General features: G+C 45.3%; 6 protein-coding genes across 7 annotated transcripts; 3 read left to right on the top strand and 3 right to left on the bottom strand.

Annotated features, from left to right (window-relative positions):
* Positions 1-5,104: 5,104 nt before the first annotated feature.
* DFL_005097 (uncharacterized protein) lies at positions 5,105-7,242 on the bottom strand (the record flags this gene model as incomplete). Its single annotated transcript, XM_067634304.1, has 4 exons — positions 5,105-5,196; positions 5,262-6,197; positions 6,248-6,581; positions 6,742-7,242. The coding sequence occupies 4 exons, from the start codon at positions 7,240-7,242 to the stop codon at positions 5,105-5,107; spliced, it is 1,863 nt and encodes a 620-aa protein (XP_067492386.1).
* Positions 7,243-11,487: 4,245 nt separating this feature from the next.
* On the bottom strand, positions 11,488-12,549 carry DFL_005096 (uncharacterized protein; the record flags this gene model as incomplete). The annotated part of the gene is made up of 3 exons (XM_067634303.1): positions 11,488-12,305; positions 12,361-12,373; positions 12,544-12,549. 3 exons carry the CDS (start codon positions 12,547-12,549, stop codon positions 11,488-11,490), a joined length of 837 nt encoding a protein of 278 aa, XP_067492385.1.
* A 1,737-nt stretch (positions 12,550-14,286) lies between these two features.
* On the bottom strand, positions 14,287-15,305 carry DFL_005095 (uncharacterized protein; the record flags this gene model as incomplete). Of its 2 annotated transcripts, XM_067634301.1 has the most annotated exons (6): positions 14,287-14,709; positions 14,794-14,859; positions 14,920-14,976; positions 15,048-15,089; positions 15,164-15,196; positions 15,252-15,305. In XM_067634301.1, the coding sequence occupies 6 exons, from the start codon at positions 15,303-15,305 to the stop codon at positions 14,287-14,289; spliced, it is 675 nt and encodes a 224-aa protein (XP_067492383.1). The 2 variants fall into 2 exon arrangements, with proteins under 2 accessions (XP_067492383.1, XP_067492384.1); XM_067634302.1 differs by lacking the exons at positions 14,287-14,709; positions 14,794-14,859 and having other exon boundaries at positions 14,896-14,976.
* Positions 15,306-17,139: 1,834 nt separating this feature from the next.
* DFL_005094 (uncharacterized protein) lies at positions 17,140-18,403 on the top strand (the record flags this gene model as incomplete). The annotated part of the gene is made up of 3 exons (XM_067634300.1): positions 17,140-17,154; positions 17,264-17,386; positions 17,474-18,403. 3 exons carry the CDS (start codon positions 17,140-17,142, stop codon positions 18,401-18,403), a joined length of 1,068 nt encoding a protein of 355 aa, XP_067492382.1.
* A 476-nt stretch (positions 18,404-18,879) lies between these two features.
* On the top strand, positions 18,880-20,361 carry DFL_005093 (uncharacterized protein; the record flags this gene model as incomplete). The annotated part of the gene is made up of 2 exons (XM_067634299.1): positions 18,880-18,886; positions 19,592-20,361. The coding sequence occupies 2 exons, from the start codon at positions 18,880-18,882 to the stop codon at positions 20,359-20,361; spliced, it is 777 nt and encodes a 258-aa protein (XP_067492381.1).
* Positions 20,362-20,373: 12 nt separating this feature from the next.
* On the top strand, positions 20,374-22,087 carry DFL_005092 (uncharacterized protein; the record flags this gene model as incomplete). Its single annotated transcript, XM_067634298.1, has 4 exons — positions 20,374-20,594; positions 20,670-21,392; positions 21,450-21,546; positions 21,614-22,087. 4 exons carry the CDS (start codon positions 20,374-20,376, stop codon positions 22,085-22,087), a joined length of 1,515 nt encoding a protein of 504 aa, XP_067492380.1.
* Positions 22,088-23,218: the final 1,131 nt, after the last annotated feature.

The raw sequence follows: 23,218 nt of genomic DNA, 5'->3' as shown, positions 1-23,218 counted from the left end.
TCAAAAATCGGCCTCTAGCATCTTTCACACCAGCGATGCCTAGTCGCATCGTCAATCTTTTTCTGTGGCTATGTTTTAGAGACCGTGATCCGGCCCGCGGCATTGCTGAATTGGATTATCAGTCAGGCAAGTTCTACCGGGCCCTGCGTTAGGGTGCAAGTAAAAAGACAGAATATGCAGGGGTACGAAAAGCCCACCCAGGCCAGGAAAGGTTGTACCAACAATCGGGTTGAACAAGTCGCGATTGAGGTGCTGTTGACGACCGACTGGCTGCGCCTCTTTTTCTCGTCGAACGTTACCAACATCACAGCCTCTCGCGACAGACAAAGGATTATGAGTCGACGTCGTCTGTTACACATGTGGCAGGGATGTAACAGATTAAATGTGCATATGGTAATGAGCGATTGACTTCAATGATAATGATCGGCGACATGGACCCGAAGCTCGAATTCCAACACTCACGGTATAAGCTTATTCGCTTTTTGCGATCGCGAATCGATCTCTAACTTCATGTGAGACTCTCGCATATGCAGTTTATATTATGAGGCTTAAAGGCCGAAGTTTATAATAACAGTAATAGATTAACTGAGGGTTTGCAGGGAAGGCGAACAATTAATAGATTAGAGATTGGGCTGCGCAGCTACCTTATAGCCTCGAGTCGCAATTTGGCTTGCCCCATGTCGCGATCCATATGATAGCAAATTTATGGTCTGACGGGTTATAGCGCGATGAGAAACTTCAGCCCGAGGGCGCAGTAGAGACTTAGATAGGTGCTAAGTCTTAGTAGGTATACGGAGTATCATATCTACAGGTCGAAAATCTCAGCGAGTTCAACACATCAATATTATCGCCTCCCAGTATAACGTTAATTCGGATGACATGCAGTTCGCCCCCCAACTCTCGCTAATTGCGCCCAATATCTTGTAATGAAATTCCAAAAAATCTACAAGGAACTATAGCATCTTAAACCCGAGCTACTCGGGATAACATGCAAAAATGGAGAACGGAGGGTTCCAACGGGATTATGTCGGTAGACCCGTCGGCTTCGGGACCGGACTTGTAACCGATAGTATATGGAGTAGCATCAGTATCAGATCATCTCGCCGGACGCCGAGTACTGCATCGCAGTGTCAAGGATCTTTTCCTGCATGCAAATGCATTTCGATGTTTGTGGCAACGGATAGACAGGACAATCAAGCCTGGGTCCTGAATAGGAATCAAGAGACGAATCTAGCTCCGCGCAGATACAAACTAAATTTCGCTAAACGTTATAGTAGCATCTTAAGAACGTTCGAGGTCCGTACATATGCTTGCTTACATGTTATCTGTGATAGCATCCACCTACGTTCATATGCTAGCTGCGTGGTTTCTCTCGACCGTCGAGGCACCGTTTAGATATCTAGATGCCGTGGTATTCGAACGCTTTAAACGTTTGTGGCAATCTTTACGTAAGCATACTGGTGCCAGCTGGCTGACAGATGCAATTGACTTGAACAATGCTTCAACTACCTTGACTAAGGGTTTGAATCAACGAGATTATTGATCAGTAGATGTCGGCAGTTGCAATTGAGCAAGGCATGCCAGCAGCCTTTCGAGTTGAGTATTCGAGTTTGCCCGAGCCTTACTGGAGCTCGCAACTTCAAGTGGAGTTTTGTAAAATCGATGCATGCTAAGATGTCAAATGGTCTTAATGCTACAGCTAATTTAGCGAGGAGAATGCCGATTCGCATGAAGCCTGTCAAAAGCTTGTAGATATCGTCATTCAGAATATTATCCAAAATTTTGAGAAGATATTTGATTATTCATATCCATAAAAAAATTTGTCAGAAACATTCAAGTTCCGTCTAGTCCATATCTATGATTGGGGACGTGTTATAATCATCTCTGTCTAACGTAGCTACTTCTCATAACCTTGTACTTGTGCACATCAGTTAGTCTCGAGGCGGCTCCACCGACTAATACGAGGTCCCTTTTGTTACCATCGTCGATGAAGCTTGTGACAGCTTTATATGCTGCTATTAGCGCTTGTTTCCATTGTTTTGAATTGAGATTCGACATGGCGCTTCGGTCTTTAAGTAGCAGATTTGAAAGACGAGTGGATTGATATACTAGAATATATCCGAATCTTGAGTGAGGAATTAATTGAGAGTGATTTCGATGTTGGAGGACCAATAATTATTTCTGAGCTCGAAAGGTGTCGTATATCAAACTCAAGCTGCCTACATACTACATTGCTATCTATATATAACTAAATAGCTCGTATCTACGGTATCATGATCATCCGACGAATGGATCTTCGCCCCCGCGTGTCCAAGGCAGCTTGGATAGCAGGAGATCTGTCAAGAAAGTTAATCTTGGAGCTTTGTCATGCGTATATATAGTTGTCAAGAAACTTTATTCCATTGTACAAGCATCAAGAAACTCTAGCTTGTCATATGTACAATACTTCGGGGAACTTGGGAAGTCTTGATATAAATTGGTCAAAAATTTACTGAAGCCCCGGTACGCAATATTAATTGTTGAAAACTTTGCCTTGATGTACAGACTTTGGCCGATCAATTAACAATCTACGACAGGATCAATTATCTAATTTTGTGTATCTGTAGGTAGGCTAATATAGGACCAGTTCACAAATTTAGGTTCCTGAAGCCTATAATTAAAGTAATCTCATCGTGTTTGAAATTTTAATTTTTAATTATTATTTATTTCTTTGTTTATATGCTTTTTTTTTTTTTTTTTTCCTAAAAAAGAGAAAGCTGTGGAAACAAATTGAACGATTATCTCTGAGCATGATCTCGACTCTATGCCTGCCATTAAATAAGGAAAAGCTAGATATGTTCCCTAGCATACACAGCAAAGGACAATAACACCGTTACATGCATAAAGTTTTCATCCTTTGCTGAAGATGAACTCGCCGTTAGGGCCCCGCTCAACAATAGTACGAGGTTTTCGCTTGTAATCCCTTATGAGCTCTTCCATAACGTGACTCTGAGGCCCTAGGAGAGGAAGAATGATATCACGTTGGGTAGGTTTGTCAAAGTAAAGATATCGAATGAAGTTCTATAATTGGTATATGGGACGGCTGATTTTCGATTTGTAGTTCTTGCAACGATATGCCTCTTGATTGAGTAGAGCTTTACACAACGCTGGGATGGATGGTATGAAGACTTGCGCATCTCCAAAAGAGAACTTCGATACTGTTGAGCAGCCATGGGACCGGAGTTTCTCCGGGGAGAGCTCTTCGGTTTCAGGAGTCCGAGTGAATCTTTCGTCGAAGACGTGTGGATTGAGAACGGTAATTCCCTCCACTTGTGTTAGCTCGGCATCATCAATCTTGAGCATATAAACGCTTTCGCTCCATAGATTTACGGAATCTGGGTCCTAATTGTGGGAAGTTTTGCTAAGGAAGCGGCACGGAATTCTGTACATATTCATCTCTGAGACGGGCACCGGGATCTTGGTCGACCTTCTCGAATAATTCCGAGACTTGAATATCAGCTAAAATGGAACCAAATTGCGAATCTTTGATTAGGAGGTATATATCCGAGGGTGGGACGCGTACACCCATATATCGAACCGCGCTGACCTCTGTGAGGACAATTGGGTGATTGTGGTTCCGTAGGATCGCAACAAGGCGATCGAGAGAGTCGGTGTCATGGTCTGATCTTGGGGAATTGCGGTTCTCCATCTCGTGTCGATGGTTGCAATTGGGATTGGGTCGATGAGTTCAGGTTTAATACTATATATTTATATATTTATCGAGTCGTTGGGGATTGGATCAACCTCGAAATTTCCCTTTTGGACAGGGCAAGAGCCGGAACCCATATTGGAAGTGAGTCGTTTTGAGACTATGGAAATGACTATTTTGCACCAACACAATCTGGTTATGAGATTGGTACCGTGAAAATAGAAAGACTCTTCAAGTTCAACCCCATATTTATATTTAAACTATCATGATTAAAAGCGCATCAATGGCCGACTGCAAGGAGGGGTCACTGTCTACACTGAGAATTTTAAACTGGCATTTCACAAGAAATACTAGCTTTGAAGTTTTAGTGGAAAATAGAAATTTAATATAAGAAATAACATACCCTTTAGGAAAATAAGTATTTTGAGCCTGAGGTACTAAAATGTGTTGTTTTTTTTAAATGGGATTCTGTTTGCGAAAAAATAGAAGTGTGTTGTTTTAGCTATGTAAAATAGGCCTCATGGGGGAATAGCCTCAATCCTGCGTCGTACTACGAGACAAATCGAGCTACATCAACCACCACCTCGAGTTCTCAATCATTGTATTATTTCCTGGATTTGTGATGGAGTTATTAATTCCATTGCAAGACCAAGTACAGTCTCATCACCAGGAAGGTGTCTACTAACCCGCCTATCATTAGCCTGCACATCTATAAGTAATTCACTTCCTGCCTACCAGCTTGCCTACCTTCCTACCTAGGGGCCTACCTATCTCAACTACCAGCTGCCTGCCTGCCTGTGGACCTTCAGCCCGTAAGCCACCTGCAGGAAGGGTAGGGTAGGCCCATAGGTAGGCCCATAGGTAGGCCGGTAGATAGGAAGGCAGGCTGGTAGATAGAATTTCAAGAGACTGCCGTCCCAGGAAGCAAATGCTTTAGCGAGACTTCTAGGCGACTCAATCATGGGGTAGTTTCCATCCATCCCGCCGTCAGCTGGGACGCATTTTTTTTCCTGATGTGAAAATTTATACTTTTAGAAAAATATTATATACTTAAATATTTACATATATAAATATATACACGTAAGAAGTTCGTCCCGACTTGCAGTTGGGCATAAAATTGTGTAAATACCCAGGTAGATACCCTGTAGTTTAAATTATATCATTAACTATATGATCTTACGCAAATTTATGGGAGTGCATGTCCACGGGATATAACAAAAACAGACAACTTAAGAAAAGTGCATTGAGGCCACTATAAATCTATATGTGCAAACCAATAGAAAGAAATCGAAAGCTCTAAAAACCAGATTAAATGATTGAAATACGAAGAACTAGATTAGATGTTAATATTACTACCCGCCTTGTCGCTTCAGTGTTGTTTGTGTGACACCAAACTTTCTTAACTGCCGGATCACCTTAAGGCGATGCCGCAAGAGTTAGGGCCGCTTCCACATCAGCCCTTCGGAAAGCAGTTCCTAAGCCTGTACAAATACCTCGCAAAACCAGTTCTATTCGATATTTGTTAGTTATTTCGTTCTTTCTCGGCTACTTCACGGCGGATTATAGTGCTTACCTCGAAGCAAGATGTCGACTTTGACCTCCTTGCTGTAGGAAAGGTCTTGATATTGGCGCGTCGGCCCACTCCGATAACCACCCTCCATAGCCACGTCCTCACCTTGTGATGGGAGAATCACCGGTGGAAGGTTGTATGGTTGACCACTTTCAGATGGCCCGCCATGGTATGGGTCTTGCAGCTGCCATCTCGATTCGCTGCGGCTGACGAGAATTGGGGAGGTGGGAGATGCGGATGTCGTGGTTAATCGGATGCCTCGGAGCGCAAGGGCCGCTTCTACCTCATCTGGATCCAACAGGCCTTCATCCTCGAGTCTCACAACCAGAGGAATAATCTCATCAACCTTGTCACCGAGCCCACGGTTGGCGAGTGCAATCTTTAGAAGCTCTGGGGTTTTCGTGGCACGATCTTGCTCTCTCGGGCCAACGCGAATCTCCCGAATGTTTCCGTTGAAATTCCGTTCAACCCGATAATGCAACCCGGATCCTCCAAGATGGACAATCGGGAATTTGGCTAGCTGATACGGTTCTTTGTCTCTTCCACTGAGCAGGAGTCTCAGACTCTCGAGGGTCTCATCCTTTGATGCAAAAAGCAGACAATAGTTTGCTGGTAGATTCTCGTGGGTAACATCTGAGTTACCATTGACGAGGCGATAGTACCTCCATTCTAATGCGAGTCTACGCAAACGTTGAGCAAATGTTCGTTCTTCGTGAGGGGGTAATATCAAGCTTGTGTGTGGTGATGGCGATTGAACTCGGCTTGGAATACTGGCTCGGATTCTTGCAAGATTGAATGTGTCTCCTGGTGTATTTGGTGGGATATTTCCACTTCCCTGGCTCTCTCGACTACCGGTGGACCGCGAACGAGAAGGATCCCCCTTGCGGACCGTGCCAGCCGGTCCTGAGAAGAAGCTCTCTTCTGTCCCTCCCATGCCCTCTATCAGCATCGGACTGAGAATCTGGCTCCGTAGGTGTCTGGCAATTTACCTTCAGCGTCTGCCCCCCCTCTTGGTTTCCCGCCTTCCTTGGGGTTTTCTTCAGGATCATGGTCGCCACCATCCTCGCCTCCTCCTGCCGATGTTCCAATCTCTTTCGAGAGAGCCAGGATCTTTTCAGTTGTGGTGCGTAAGGTTTGGCCAAACTGTGGATGAGCTTCGACCAGCTTGTGTTCAATGGCAGAATCGTGGATCTCGAAGAAGTGGTTTAGCATGGTCTCGATAGTAGACTCCAGATCCTCAACTCTGGTTTTCAATGATGCAATAGTGGTTTCTTTTCGTTGACGGTAAGCCCGCTGCGCGAGTCGGATTTGAGTTCGTCGTCTCTATGGTAGTACAAAGAAATAAGGTTAGCTAACAGGCTTTTTAACGAACGGGTGCAGATTCAAGATGCAGGTGGCACGGCCATTGATAAGCTATGGCTAGCTTCTTTTTTTTCTAAAAGAAAAAAGGGGTGTGCAGCGGGGCGGGACGACGGTGCCTCACCTCAGCAGCAGTCTCATCCCGGTTGTCAAGTCGAGGGCGGCCGCGGTGCTTCTTCTCGATCTCCTCCTGGTTGAACTGGTCAATCTTTTCTTGGTCGACATCCATTGCTGCAAAGTCGCCTTCAAAGCCGCCTCTTCTTGAACCTGAAGATCTTTTTCTACCTCTTACTATGGCAGATGAAGGACCATGAGAACGAGAGAAGTTTCCGGAGTGAGGGTAGTTATCTAGATCTCCTTGGTGGTACACGTCGGTGATGTCTTGAGGGGCAACCCCATGTCCGAACTCCGCATCTTGCATACGGGCAAGATTGCTGAAGTACTCCGCAGATTGGTGTGCAGGCGATGCAGGCGCTGAGAGCCATGGCATATTAGATCGGTCAGACATGCCTACGCCCGTGCCTAGGTATTCGTACTGATGGCTGGGTGACGGGACGGAGTAAGCCTCAAACCCTGAATGGTAGTTGAAGAGTTGTGTGTCTGGGTGCGGTTCTGCGGTCAGCATGCCCAGATATGCATTATCGAGCAATTGTGGACCGGTCGTAGTTAAAGCACGAGTGGTCTCGGACGAAAAATTTACTGCGTGCACATGCTCTCCCCAACTTTGAACCAAGGGATCAACAGTGAAGTTATCATGTTCATTGATATTTGATTCACGCCTCCGCGACAGCTGACTGAATCTTGCATGATGGTGGTCCATGTCTGTCATGGAAGGCGTCGATGCACGCTGCCCACGACGAAAGCGGTCACCAGGTATCTCTGCCATATTTTCCTTTTGTTTTTTTCGCTTCCTTGCTTCGCTGTGGGTAGCTTAGAAGACTCGCCTGACACAGCAAAGTGATGCTCAACTAATTCGTTCGTTTGTGCCGTGGGTCAAGGCAGAATTCTAAGAAGCCTTATGTAAGACCAGTCAATAGGACTGAGTAACGATAGTAATCAAATAAAACTAAAAGGTATAGCGGCCGGAACGAAAGTGTGTGTTAACTTGTCGTTTATGTAAAATGATATGCGATATTAGGATAGAAACTAGTCTGTCTGTCCCTAACCCCACGATTGATTCGATAGTGTAATAATGCTTGATCAATATCTTGATTGCTTTGCTGGGTCCTGCTCGAGCGTACGTATGGATGATTGATATATGCCAATATATTATATTCTTGATTCGCATGAAAGGGAAGATGTTGAAGCGGTTTGGCCGAACATGGTAGAAATCTTATATGATTCTTGTTAAACTCGGACATGCCCTTCGACGGGTACGTATATGCGGTACATGCGGCGACCCTCTGGCCTCTAACTTGCCAATTCTACGCTATGCTATATTACAAAGGTTTACTGATACATAGCATGACGATCTTTTTTAGGGTCCTTTCCTTCAGAAAAAAAAAAAAAAAAAAAATCGAAACCCTGATAACCGGTCTTGCGCCGCCGCGCAGGAACGGTTTTCGAACGGACAGGGGCGTCCAAGCTGGTCTGGTAGTGGTTTTCGACCGCTTACCACAACGAACTTAATGCTAGGCGGGCGTTGACAAAGCCCTGTTATATGGATTATGATATCAAAAAATAAGCTGTCGAACAATAAGGGTGTGTCCTGCATGCACACTGCACACAAGATGCAACTTTGCTTCTTTTCCCCAGCAGCACCCTCGGTGATAACATCTGATCAAGAAGAGGAGGTCGTCAAGTACCTATCTGGCATAACGTCTTGCTTGCTGTACTGCCTGCTTGCCTGAACTCGAACTCCGGGTAGTACACCAAGTGTACCGATTTCTTATTCATTTTCTTACTTGAGCATGCATGCCCACAGACCCTTCGATCGGATTCCTGGCCAATCCACGGAAATGTCTGGCTTTCACCGGGCGAGAACACTTATTCCATAAGACATTTTAGTTTTTAATGGCATTGTATGAATGGCATTGACTTGAAATTGCAAATTCGTGATTAATTAATTCCCACTAGTTAGTAGGCAAAAGTGCCAATACTACCTAGTGAACATCTCTTAATTGTTTGGTTCGGAATACGAGATCCACTATCAAATCAAACCGGAAAACGCTCCTCATTGTCTTTAGCCAGGGTTACATACACTCACTGACCGACATCTCCAAGTCGCAATATGTTTACATGTGGGGCGGGGGCCTGGTGTAAGACGGAAGGGTGATTGCTAGTTCAACAACACCATCCCGAACAGCAATCCCGTCTCTCTTGTCATGTCGTAACGATATTCTCATGTCGCTTTGAGCTCCAGAGTTTTATTCGCGATACATATTGGAGAGTGCCACAATTTGGGTGATAATTTTAGAAGCAATGGGCTCGTTTGATGGGGGATGCGGAGCTTAGCTAGCTTAGCTTCAGAGAAGGGAGGGGCATGCAATTTAGGCCGGGCATTTCGGCTCTGCCCTGCCCAGCGGTCGTTACATCAGTTTTGTCCAACCAAACCCAGCCCGCCGTTTAATAATCCCTGTCTATCTCACCATTTTCAGATCCAGGGGAGCTGGTCAACTGGAATTGCGAACGAGAGTTCCCTCGAGAAGAGATCCGAACTGCAACCGAAGTCACGATATAGTTTTTGAAGTAGGTATATACTTTTACAATAGTATATTGACCACTTTAATGTCATTACCTGTGTCTTTAATTAACATGATTGGGTGCTGAGCCTTCTTGCGGGCTCGAGATGCATCGATAAGCCGCGTACACTGCTGCCTCTAGTAGTTGGAGGAAGGTGATTTTGATTTTGACATTCGAGCCGCTTCGTCCCATGGAGCTCTGTCGATAACTGGGCAACGGCCGGGACACTACGGACGGAATTTTGATATCTCCGTCGCCTCATTCATGTCCGAGTCGTGCTTCTAGAAACAATACCCCAGGGCCGCAGGCAGCCGTCGGCATTACTAAACTCCACAAATAATTCTATAAATTCCTGAAAGTCGGCTTCGGCACAAGCGAATGATGTCGCGATTAAAACCTGGAAATATTTATGTTCGCGCGTGGGCATAAGTACATAATTTCAAACTAGAAATCCTTTGGAGATAAGTATTAAACGGATTCCTCTAGATTACAACAGTTTCATCTCGATCATTCGAGGGACGCTAAAATTTCAGCATGTCAGCAAATGCCTAATCCTTAGTGTGCTTAGAATGTTGGTGTAATGCAACTAACTTTCCGGTTATCGAACTCTATCCCGCTTAGAAAGAGGATCGGGTCAAGCTAACGAGCTAGTCAGCTCTAGATCTGGCCTATGTTTTTATGGCTAGCTTCGAGCCGTCATTCAGACCCTGGCTACACTTGGCGATACCGGATCTCCAATATCGGAAACAGGGTTTAACGGGTTGGGGTTGCTGCGGCTTCGTACTGGCAGAAATTGAGGCTACTTTTCTCTACCTCGAGATGCTGACTTTTCCGAATTATAATTTCCTATAAAACTCCAGGCTACCAGTCCCAATATAGCTTGGCGACGCCTTCTTTGCTAATTTTTCCGTTGACATAAGATCCCGCATTCCAGAGCCCGACTCGACTCGAGCTAGTTCACTGGATAATTGGATACGAGCTTCGAATTATTGCTTCGCCAGCTTATCTGATGAACTAGTTGCCAGAAGAGAGTTCACCTCCTATTGGCGGATCCGAGATCAACGAGCATGGTGTTCAGCTGCAATAGATGGCGCATCGTCGACGAGAAGAGCCCGTCACGAGCCGTGTCTGGGGGAGTTCCCTTCGAGGAATGGTGGCATGCTCTTGCTTACTAGGCTTGGACGTCCATTATTGTATCAACGACGCAAACATGCAGAAACAAGCACTTCAGCTACTCGAACCTTAGTTGAAACTCAGTTACACAGCTTCGTCCGGTCCAGATAGATGGGAGGCCTTGTCAGATCTCGGTAGGACGTATGTAAGACCTCCTTAAAACAATGCACCGTCCACATGGCCCTCAAGCCCCTAGGACAATACATATATCAGTTTGACCATCGTCACTGGTCGCTTGTTCTTAGCTCTGCCTCCCCCACATAATTTCGATGTCGGCGGTGCTAACATAAGCTGGGTTCAAGCCTCAACACCAAAAGGGTTCGTTCTTTCGGGAACTAGCTTAACCGAAGGCTTGGACACCTGGATGCATAAGATTTATCCGTAGCATGTATACCTGTTCCGAAATTGGGAGCTGCAGAGGAGGAGCTTTGGAAAAAGTAGCTGCGAGATATTCTGCAGCAGCTCCATACTACCTGACCTAAGTAAGTACCCGGCATATGCAGAGCGACAACGCATACGAACATCGAAGAACTCCAGAACTCTCCAAACCACTGCAATGAGCTCCGGTCGATGCAATGCCGAGATTATACTTATCAATTGAGGTAGGTTTGCTTTGGATTTGATATGCCTAGAATGCACAATTGGTATTTCGACATACGCCAGCTTTTCTCGTATAAAATTATATTATCTATCTACCTGACCGCGTCCCTACATAGTCGATATATTCCCGCCAGAATATGTTGCTATCCGTCCTTCCTAAAATTCCCTCGTATTCGTCCCCACTTGCCCTGCAACGTCGACAGCGCAATCAATATAGGTATGTAGCTGCGCATTTACGGAACTCTCCCAAACGCTAGCTGGCATAAATGGCAAAATGCAAAATACAATCACATCTTCATGGTTTTGACATTGGTGATAATAATATTATGGGTCCAGAACCCCCAAACAAGGGTTTCAACACCGCCTCTATTCTGTTTCCTAACATATGCTCCATATACTATTCTGCAGACCCTTATCATTGACACGTGCTTGCCTTTCGCTTCCGTCCGCCTACCAGAGGTTTCAAACTATTACCAACGATTAGTGAGCTCTTCGAGATCCATGATTCGAGTTCAGGTGAGATGTCTCGAGGGCCGACCACAACCGATTCGTCTCCATCTTCCAAATTAAAGATATCATTTCCATCCTCCGACATATCCTGCGGGCCGGTCTCACACTCTGCAGTGTTTCCTTCAAGGCCTTCCAAAATTTCCGAACCAAAACTCGCCTCCAGATCTTGCAGATGGATTTCTGGAATACTATCGTCCGAAATATTCATGCCCCGAAAAACGTCGCTGATGTCAGATGTAATCTTCTGGAGCTCCCTCTTGATATCAATGGGATATGTTGAACGAAGGTAGTCCGGCCGACTAATCGATGGCTCCTGGGACCGTATAGATCCTTCGCCATCCGCCAAGTATCTCTCGAGAGTATAACTTGACATTTCGGTAGATATTGTTCCTCCAACTTCCTCGTCATCCTCTTCTCCTGTTGCCATTTCTGCGTCTTCTAAAGGATCGTTTCCAATATCACAGAATTCCTTTGTTATATGCTCTAAAAACTCCGACGGCGGTTTAAGAGGTGAAACGACTAATTCTTGATCTTCAGGCTCTCGAGGGGATATCCATATTCCAAACCATGGGGGTGGAGACGTCTCAGGCCTTGAAGCAATGTCGTTTGTTCGCATTGACGTTATTATATTGCCACTGTTCCGACTATGCAGTGTTTTCATGGACTCCTCTGATGTTATTTTGATCAAAGGGATCTGATACCCTGGGGCGAAAAGTTGATCATCTTCGAGAACATCAGATGAAGATAGCAATGGGTTCAAATTTAGACCAGTTCGTACCCTTTTGAGAGGCCTAGAGTGGGTCGGCGATATTGGATCACAAGGTTTAGATGTCTGGCTTTGGTTTGATCTGGCTACTTGCCAGGAAAAAGATTGTCTGCAAGATGCAGGATAAAGATAAGAATAAGGCCTGCCGACTGCCGACCATGGGTACCATGAGGCTGATGGAATAGCGATATCTACGCTCATTTTTCTTGGTATGAATAGCTAGGGTTGGGGGTGAAATGGTATGATGTTTCTTATGGTTCCTCGTCGTGTTGAGTTCCTAAAGTTATAATTTAGGAAGAGAGCACTCAGTCGCGAGACTATGATGAAGCTATATATATCACCAGATAATCTCCTGGTGGAGTACGGAGGGGTTGGCGTCCAATCTTTCAGACTCGCGTTTTCTGCGTTTGTGCAGATCTGTGCATTCGCGGAGGCAACACCCACAGCTACGAGCGTCTACCGAGTCAGAACACTAATTTGAATCCTCAGCCTTAAGCGCAAGCGTGCCTGATCAGGGTATTTCATCCCATGACAAAATTAGGCCTCGAGAATACCGACTAGTGATCAATGTAGCTCTAAAAATTCACCGCAATGCTGCAAACGCAGGCATACTATCTTCGAAGATATATCGGTGCAAAATCGTAGGATTTTCCAACTCACCTCAGTACGTGTATCTATCTACGCCTGAAGGCTGGGATTATGGCTTGGTCTGGCTACTCTAGCCGCTAAGTTAGGTGATTATGCATGTGTCTAAGGCCGCTTACTTTCCTAGCCTCAAAGTTTCTATCGCTACGTTAATTGCATTAATGTACATACTTCATAATATGAAACAAGGTTATAGGTTGGGTGTCGGGTTTCACAGATAACATATCCCAGACCATGCGTTGGCCCAAATTCCATCTTTTTGTGCGGGAGTATGATCAAATTCGAAATTATTGGCCAAAAATAGGTGATAATTTCCCTAATGCCACGGGCCTGCTAGATTCTCGGAAAGCATCGCGTAGGATACGTAATATGAGGCTGGCGTAGTATAGAGTATTGGGAAAGGATAGGTATGCTGATATGAACCATGCCATCTGGACGATATTGCGAAGCTGCGTTTTGATCTCATCTGACCACTTGGCTAGCATTATCTATTATACATCGCAAATACTGCAAATGCTGTCTGGCCTCAAAGAAGAATGACGTATATCCGGATATATCCTTCAAATTAGACTTGCAAAACAATTCATTCCCACACGTGCACGTATTCCTCTGGCGTAACCATTAAATTTCGTATATTTTATATTTGCTAGTCATTGTCTGTTCAAATACAGGTTAAGGTCGCAAGGCAGTTATTAAACTGTAATAATAGCTAGCTATAGCTATAGGAAGGGTCGATTGGGTCTTACATATTACATTTGACGCAAGGCTGCTTAAGATCTTGGATAGACCGTGTGTTATCTGAAGCAAGTCTAATGATCAACATGGCGATCACCCTAAACGGAGTCACAGAGCGCCGAGAATACTTCGTGTAATTGGAACACCATTTACAACGGGAACAACACGCAGGAGCGCTGTTGACCTTTCACATAGCCTGTATTCAGTATATCACCAAAAAAGACAGTTGGGAAAGCCTTGCTTGATTGTGATTACGATAAAGGAGGTAGTAGTACTGATTCGGATTTTAGAAGACAGGAAGTATGGTGTCCACCCTGAAGTATGCATAATTGAAGACAGATGCTCCCTAAGATTAGTCGTTGTGCAGTCTAGCTCGATTGACTTGGTGTAGCCTCGTTATCGTTGTAGATCTGCCCAGTGACGTATTCTAACCTGCATAACTGTTTCGGTAGCATGATGAGATGGAAATAGGATTTGAAAAAAAGACGAAAGTAAAAAATAAAAAATAAAAACAGTAAGGGTGTTGTAATAGTAGTGTGTGGTAGGTAGGCGTTGCATCTAGATTGGGATGCACTTGGGGATGTCACGTTCCTGAGTCAAGTAAACATACCAGCCCTCAGAAAGACCACTGTAAGTAGCCAAACCTTCGAACTGGCAGTTGAGTGCATCGGTGCATCCAGGCCAAGCACCACCACAGCGAGCCCAACCAAGAAGGTTCAAAAGGAATACGTTGACAACCAACGATGCGCGGTAGCCAACCTCTCCATTAGGAACACGGAAATCCGGTGGAGAGGTTCCACCTCGACAAAGCTTGATAGCGGCACCACCAGTGCAGGCACAGTTTTGACAACTCTGGTTTGGGTCAACGTGACAGTTGCCGGGGACCTTCTTCAAACGGTCAGCGACGTAGATGAAAGCGTTGAGCCAGTAGACAAGTGGGTTTGGACCAGTTCGCTTGGAGCAAGTGTAGGCCCATTCATCCTAGAAGGAAAAATGTTAGCCTTGGGAACTATTTATGCATTTCATCACTCTGTAGAAAGGGAATCATGGTTGGTATTCACTTACGCGTTTATCAAGGGTAGGGGCACCAGCATGTTCAATGAGACCATTGAGAATGATGTCACGTTGGTCCTAGATGTATTCATTAGCCTGTGAGATGCTAATCAATCAAGTGAGTGTGAGAGTACTTACAACTGGAGGCTCGATGAGGGTACCATTGCCATCAAATACGAGCCCAAAATCTTCGGCCTATAGAGATGAATAATTTAGTATCCATCCATTGAGGTTACCCCCACACGTAGCCGATCGAAGCGGCTTACAATTTGTTGCAATGATTTCGCTTCGAAATCAGCGGGGAGATTCTGTCATTGCAATGGATGATGTGAGTTTCCCGAAAGATCCAGACGCTAAATAGCTAGAGGGAGTAGTCACTTACGAGATCGCCATTGAGGGCGGGGAGAGGAAAGGCCTGTGGTTTCTTGTTAGCGATAGCGATTGTGTTAAGAAAAGTCGTGAACATTTACCTTCGTAACGAAGACGAAGAAAACAGTAGTGAGGATGATAGCGATACACTTCATCTTGAATTGATAGGGAATGGTTATTAGGTGATCGGAGGAGGTGCTGAAGGTTGATGGGTAGATTTTTTGTTGCTAAACGGTTTGGGAGTAAGTTTAGCAGTATGTGATTGAAGATGGTTGTGAGGGTGGGGAAGGAAGAAAAGAAAGCGGAGATGGAAGTCGGTGTAGATTAAATACTGAGAGATCTCAAGTATGTGGACTTCATAGATTGCACACGGCAATATCTCTACACTCGGCCATATGCACAAGGCTCTGACCAAAAAACTTCACCAGACGAGTAGATTCTAATCCTATGGTAGACCAATACTATGGCTAGATTATTCCTTCTTTCGGTATTAATATATCGCAACTTCAATATATGTTATGATGGTCCGCTAACATGCGATACTCTCGGATCTCCAGTAACACTTCCTAGCTCGATCGACAAATACGACACTCCTGCACCCGTACCCGACCTGTAGCTTTTGTCCTTCGGTGGACCAAACGCCAGAACAAGGCGCCTATTGCCGTTATGCGTGGGTATCTAGCTCCCGGGGACTGGCATGCCCCGTTATTTTTAATACATAAGGATTGGGGCAACGGAGGCTGGAAAATAGTTTTGAATTTTCGATATCGACGAGGCGTTACAACTTTGTATTTTACCCGAGATTCCAAAGACTACTCGAATGGTCGACACATGGTATCCCATTGACATAGGAAATAGACCCCAGCGAGGGGTACATCAATATCAGACACATAACGAGCGGGGGGGACATATATCTAAAATACTGCTATCTAAAAACCTAGGTACCTTCGAGTGGTTAATACTGTATCTACTTTTAGACTATAAGTTTTCTGGCTATATTGGCCTCGACAAGTTGAACATAAGGATTAATTTATTCTATATTCTCGGTTATATCAACAGAAGAAAGATTGATAGATCTGTGCTATCAGAATCGCAATTCCAGCTAGCGGCCGAAGAAAGGCAGGTATACTTTTTGTAAGTGGGCGGCCGGAGGTTGAAATGTGGGTACATGGTGGCACATATCTCTGGTTAGCTTAAGCATCTGGGACAAATTTTGCAATAACTAACATTTTGTTACATATAGAGCTTTAAGTGACCGTACTGAGCCTGTTATAAAGCTAGTCTGGCTCTGTACAAAGCCTGGTTCTTAAGAATTAATAACCTGCAGAGCCCCAACAGTTTTCTAGTCACTGCAGAGCAAAATCCAACAGAGTTTTGAGTTGTAGTCATGACGTCATGACGAAGTGGAACAGCAGATTCAGCACTCCCGACTTTAATGAAAGCTCTATCTTCTGGCAATATGATAACAGGCCTTCGTATCAAACAAAACCATCAGAATAAGCCAGAGCATAGCACGTGACCTGGTGCAAAAATAGAAGTAGATTTCCGTTTTGGGGCTAGTTTCGAGACCGGTTAAACTCCGGCTAAACTACCACGCGGACTTCTGGCTGTCGAGGGCTAGAACCGAAGTAGACGCATATTACCGATAACCTTCTCTACAAAATTATGGTTAACCAAACCATTGGTACCGAATGGTACCATGACCAGGTGGAGGAGTTCTCTAGCTGCTTCCACGACCGGAGAAGGCGCGAATATATTACCCGTTGAGTCTAAGATTCTTATCGTCCTTGTAGGAAATTGGCCGTGATTCGTGGATTTGGCTTCCACGGAAGGCGATCGCGGTTGAAAGTTTTTTGCAGATGAAATGGAAGGATAAATACTGCCTTTCCCCTCCTCGTTTTTCTTGAAATTTATTTTTGAGACCCATCCTGCATTCCCTTAATCCTCCTCTATACTACGTACGAAGTACAACAGACATTTGCTGCCAAAATGGGTGGACCACAGGTACGTAGACGTATAGACGGATGGAACCGGGTCTACCACTAGCCCCGCTATAACACATCAAAGGTTAATTGGGTAATAGATACACTAATAACTCCGCATTTTGCTTCAGAATCTCTCATTTGTCCTTGCGAAGCCGTTGGACGTTAAATTCGAGGACCGACCAATCCCAGACCTCAAAGACCCACGCGAGGTTCTCGTCCGAGTTCGCGTAACTGGAATTTGTGGTAGCGATGTATGATACAACGGCCCAGTTTTTTTAAGCCCCCCGAACTACTGCAACGGGAAAAATGTCTAACTAATAGTCGATTTGTACGGATAGGTTCATTACTGGCAACATGGTCGAATCGGAGATTTCATCCTCAAAGCTCCCATGGTTCTGGGTCACGAGTCTGCTGGAGAGATTGTCAAAGTGGGGTCCGCAGTGACAGACCTTCAGCCTGGTGACAGAGTCTGCATGGAACCCGGTGTACCATGCAGACATTGCCCCGAGTGCAAGTTTGGCAAATACAACCTGTGCCACGATATGCGCTTTGCTGCCACTCCTCCCTATGATGGCACCTTGGCGAAATACTATGTCCTTCCTCAGGATTTCTGCTATAAGCTGCCAGAAAACGTCAGCTTAGAAGAGGGCGCTTTGATGGAACCATTGAGTGTTGGTGTTCATGTCGTCAAGCAAGCCCAGGTCAAGCCTGGGAACAGCGTTGTCGTCTTCGGTGCCGGCCCGGTCGGTTTGCTCTGCTGTTCGGTTGCAAAGGCGTTCGGAGCAACCAAGGTTGTTGCCGTTGACATTGTCCCGAGCCGCCTTGAATTCGCAAAGAAGTATGCTGCTACTGGTACGTTTCAGCCGACAAGAGAAGGGACACCAATTTCCAACGCTGCCCGGATCATCAAAGAGAACGAGTTGGGCGTCGGGGCAGATGTAGTCATCGATGCCTCCGGTGCAGAGCCTTCGATCCAGACATCTATCCATGTCGCCCGGAATGGAGGAACTTTTGTCCAGGCTGGCATGGGCCGTCCCGACATCACGTTCCCGATAACGGCTCTCTGTGTCAAGGAGTTGACAGTCAAGGGTAGTTTTAGATACGGTGCCGGGGATTACAAGCTAGCTGTCGAGCTCCTGGCCCATGGGAGGTTGAGTGTGAAGGAATTGATCACCGGGGAAGTCAAATTCGAGGATGCCGAAAAGGCCTTCGAGGACGTTAAGAACGGCAAGGGCATCAAGACCCTGATCCGTGGGCCAGAGGACTAAAACCATTTCACATATAACAAATTCACCTGGTTTTTTTTGCTTTCAGCCTGTTCACAAAATATCTCTCAAACAACTTTTTTAAATTAATATTACTTCCCTAATTGAAGTTCAATTGGAATATCAAAAGTTTAGTTCCCCGGGAGCGGGCCGAAAAAAAAGCTGGGGTCTGCAGGTCACGATGCCCTTCTTGCTTATCAATTGGTTGAAAAAGTCTCGATCTTATTCCCTGCTATCTGCTCATCCAACGACTTCCAAGACCCATGCAGTTCCCTCTTCTGTCATGCTCTGTTCCAACGGAATCTGGCTGTGCATATGTTAATTTTGCAGCTGATGAGTTGTCACAGCGTCACCTTACCCAAGAAGGAATTTTTGCCTGCAATGCCCGCACTTTACGCACAAATAATCTGATGGCCTTCGAAACAGCAAGCGCACAACCAGAGTTGAACCACGTATGTAATAGCCACTTGCCCCAAACTATGGAAGGTGAGTTTTGGCGGTAGTGGATAAACAGGGAAAATTTGGGGACCTTGGTGTTTTGGAATGCTAGCATGCTCCGTTTTAATGCAAAGTCAGTGAAGAATTACTCTCCGCACTGTATTGCCAACTCACTCCAAAGGATACCTGCGGTTACCATTGCTCAGGGAAGCGATTTGCACCAATTATTCCTGAATGGCAAGTGATTTGAAGCTATTGGACCCATAACAGGGTCATTCGTTGGCCCACGTTTCGATTTCTAGCTTTTATCCTAGTGAGTTCCTCTGCGGCCTAAGCAAATGCGGTTACACTTGGAATTGTCTTCCGTAATACTGTTGGCTGGAGTCTTTTTCTTTTCTGTTAAGTAGTGGAGCCCATATCCTCTCCATCTCAGCCCAATATCCTTTTGAGTAAAATTAAGAACTGTACAAGTCATCTCTGATATCATTTATATATTCAGAGGGCATCTTTCGTCTTACACAAAATCGAATTCCTCTTCTCTTCTCGTGTTCTCTTAAATTCGACAACCAATTGTGGTTTTAATCAGCTGCCCAGTTTCATCTCAGGAATTCAAAATTTTCCATCCACTTGTCCGCAGACAGACAATTAGTGGCCTCCACAAATATACCACAAAATCAACACACCGTATCTACAGATATATTTCTGGAGCCTTCACAGCATTTTAAGCCGTGAGGGATTCCTTTGATTAAATAGTCAAAATTCAGTCGATAAAAGGTATCCAGACTGTCTCCGTCTCGCAAGAGACTTCCCACCACTCCCTCCAGGCCGTAGCATTCAGGCAACCGTTTAAACTCGAGACCGTATTTACTTATACCCAACCGAATATCAAGTTCTCCGTTAAACCGGAATTAAACGCTCCACCGTCACCCGAAGAAAACCCAACAGACGTTTTTTCGTTCACTGAGCCAGGATCCAGATTTGCTGTCCCTCCACCGGCTCCACCGGCCACTACAGAATCTTTCTCGGACCTTCGATACATAGACGATTTCCCTAGTGATTGGCAGGAAGAGCTCCCTACCGGCTACATTCAACGAGCAGGAAAGCTTGAACCCACACACGTCAAGGCTGCTCCCGACGCAACTAAAAAGTCAGTCAAGGCTATCGGTGGCTGGGAGGTCCTTACAAGTTTCGAACCGGAGACAGATATCCAAAGCTTCCTTGTTCCAGACGAAGAGGAGGAGCAAAGTGGAAAAGGAGATATTACTGCATTCGAAGTCAAAGACAATATTGCCACAAGAAAGGAGTGGAAGCCTATTACTAAATTCGAAGACGAGCTTGACATAAGCGAGTTTGTTCAGGAGGAACCGGATACACAAGAGCCTAGCGAGTCCAAACCCGAAGGAACCGAAGAAGCCAAACCGGCACCTAAGAAAGAAAGGCCTTTATTGACATATCCAAAGATTGAAGCTCTCCTTCCACCAAAGGACAGCCTCATCGTCTATACTCGCCAGGCCCTTGCCTAAATAAGATAAAAAATGGACCCAGTCACAGAACTACACCACCTCAGGTACACGGGGAAGACAGATGGGAGGAGGCATTTGGCCAAGTTCGAAAGACTAGTCGCTGAGGCCTACCCTGGTGCCAAAGATTCAGACAGGTGGCACTTGTTCATTAAGACAATTCAGCCGGATAACAAGCAACCAATTGCCATTGATAGCCCCGGAGGCTGGTTGATTGGTTTTAGCAAGACTGATGCGTAAGTCACAGAATCCCTCGTGCTTTATATATATCACACTCAAACCAAGCTCTAACATGGCATATATGTGATTAGATGGAAGTCTGGTCGTTTAACCTACCAACACCTAAAGGCTGCCTTCTTGGACAGATGGGCTGGCCGAGGTCGTCGGGATACCGACTCTCCGACCGAGAGGCGAATGATCGAAGGTCCCTCATCTCCTGAAAGTGAAGCTTCTTATCACAGTGGCCCCACGAAAACCACAATTGAAATCGATCATAGCAACAAACAAAAGAATCAAATTGTCGTTAGCTTCCCCGACCGAAAACGAAGAAAGTCGTTTGGCGGTGGCAACCTTTCGCGACCACGCCACCCAGGTGGATATCCCAATGACTCCATGGAATCGCCATACTCTTCGGATTATTACACCCGCTCCCCAAGCCCCAGTGATATCGACGGTCCTCCCCCTCCACCACCACAGCCTAAGCAATTGCAGCCTAAGGAAGTTGTTGTTGTTGTCAATGAAGAGAGGGCGCTCGCCAGAGTAGAACCCCCAACAGCACCAGCAGCCGCCGCGGCACCAGCTGCACCTCTCCGGTCTAGGCTATTGGAGGGTAGAGTTTGTGCTATAACTGGCGCTTCCAAGGGTATTGGAAGAGCAATTGCAATGGGCTTCGCACGAGAAGGTGCCCATATCGTTGCCCACTACTGGGGATCGTCAGCAGACTCTACAAACGACGAAATTGTCAGCCTTGCCGTTGATATTAGAGCGGCAGGGCAGGGCTGTACACTCATTTTTGGTGATATTAGTGACCCAAAGTAAGTAGCTTTAGCAGAACTCGTCTTTGAAGTACGCAAAACTAACATTCATTCTAGGACGAGCGAAATGATCGTTAAGAAGGCCGTTGATGCGTATGGTCGCCTTGATATCTTAGTTACTTGCGCTGGAATGGCCGGTTTAGACCCTATGGACGTAAGTGTTCTTGGTAGAATCCGTCGGTCAATTCGAAGCCCTATTAACATTTTCCCTTTCCTTTTAGATGACACCCGAAGACTTCTCACGTTTCTCAGCTGTTAACTACGAAGGGACATACCATCTCCTTCGTCTTGCGGCCAACCAAATGGCGTCCCAGAATGTTGATTTGAAACCTGAGGATCCTCGTCCTGACTACTCTGTCATCTGCGTTTCTTCTTCTAACCCCTCGGAAATCGGCAACCACAATACACCTGCGAAGGCTGGAATGGCTGCCCTCGCCCATTCTTCTGCTTTATCGCTAGGAAGCAGAGGAATCCGATGCAACACTATCCTCGCAGCAAACATTGAAAGATCACCGGAGCAACTAGAGGGTACTGCCGAAGAAAGAAGAAAGATTCTCGAGAGAATGATTCCTCTAAGGAGAGTAGGCAGACCTGAAGATATTGTTGGGCCAGCAGTGTTTTTGGCCAGTGCGATGTCACGGTACCTCACTGGAACAACGGTGACCGTGGACGGTGGATTTGCTGGTTCTTTCTGATTTATATATTGCAACTGATACACCACATTCTTTTTATATCTATACGGGGGTCTTTTACGTTTATCCTTTCAGTTCCGCATCGAGATTTACCTCACATAGCATTTTGCAGTTTTTCAGCGCTGGGTGGATAATTTATGCTCTGTTTCTTTCTTTCTTTTCATATTGCCTTTCTTTTGGGGTACTCATTCTTTCATATATTACCAGCATCTCGTTCAAGCATTCATCATGAAGTTATACGTTAGATTTGATATCGATATGCATTTACGCGGCTCTCACTCGAGCAACTAGCATCTGGGATACCTATCATGGATACACACCAAATACAAACCTTCTAATTCCCAAAATATCTTGTAAAAATGAAAATACAATATAAGAAAAGGAAATAAAAAACGGTAAAATTTCTTCAAGTACTAGCTGAGACAGGATACTAGATGGCTACTAGAGCCGGTACACAGTAATACTTGTTGGGTCCTCATGATACTTGCCAGCTGGTAATTAGGCGCTAAGGCGATAAATCCTAGTTGATGTCACTCCTAGGCCCGTTTAAACACCAGAAGTTCGGGTTTCGACGTTAAAATATTCTAACTCGATTAAGTGAGTAAGACATCTTGGCCTTGGTATCATAACTTTCAACGCTGCGGGGAGAATCACAAAACGGTAATATTGCCTTGATGCATATAGTTATAGAGTTGGTTGGATGTATATACTTAAATACGTATACACAATGTGGCTCTCAATTATTTGTAGGATATCCTTCACGAGAACAGGTATTTTCTTAGATCGTATGAAGTCTAAACTGAATGGATTATTGTTGGGATATCGATCTTATGTGTTATATACGGCATGCTCTCCCTATGGCACATGGTGGAGTTCAAGGCCGGCGGTCGATTGCCCTGCTTCTGGGTGGTTACATGTACTCATGGTATGGGTAACCTAGTGTGACTCTTGCTGAAGAGGATTTGAGAATCCGATATACTTGATAGTTGGCTCTCTAATACTCCCATACCTGGAGCTCAAAGTTTGTGTAACGACGCTAGTAAAATAAAACAGGTCCGGTAAGTCAATGTTGTAGGCTCTGAAGTTCTAACATAATTAGAGTCTGCTATCGACCTAACATTGTGGAGTGAACCA

This window comes from Arthrobotrys flagrans, assembly GCF_004000055.1.
Source record: "Arthrobotrys flagrans strain CBS H-5679 chromosome Unknown unitig_0, whole genome shotgun sequence".
Classification (NCBI taxonomy): Eukaryota; Fungi; Ascomycota; class Orbiliomycetes; order Orbiliales; family Orbiliaceae; genus Arthrobotrys; species Arthrobotrys flagrans.
Note: the sequence above shows the minus strand (reverse complement) of the source record. Positions and strands in the feature narration are given on the sequence as shown.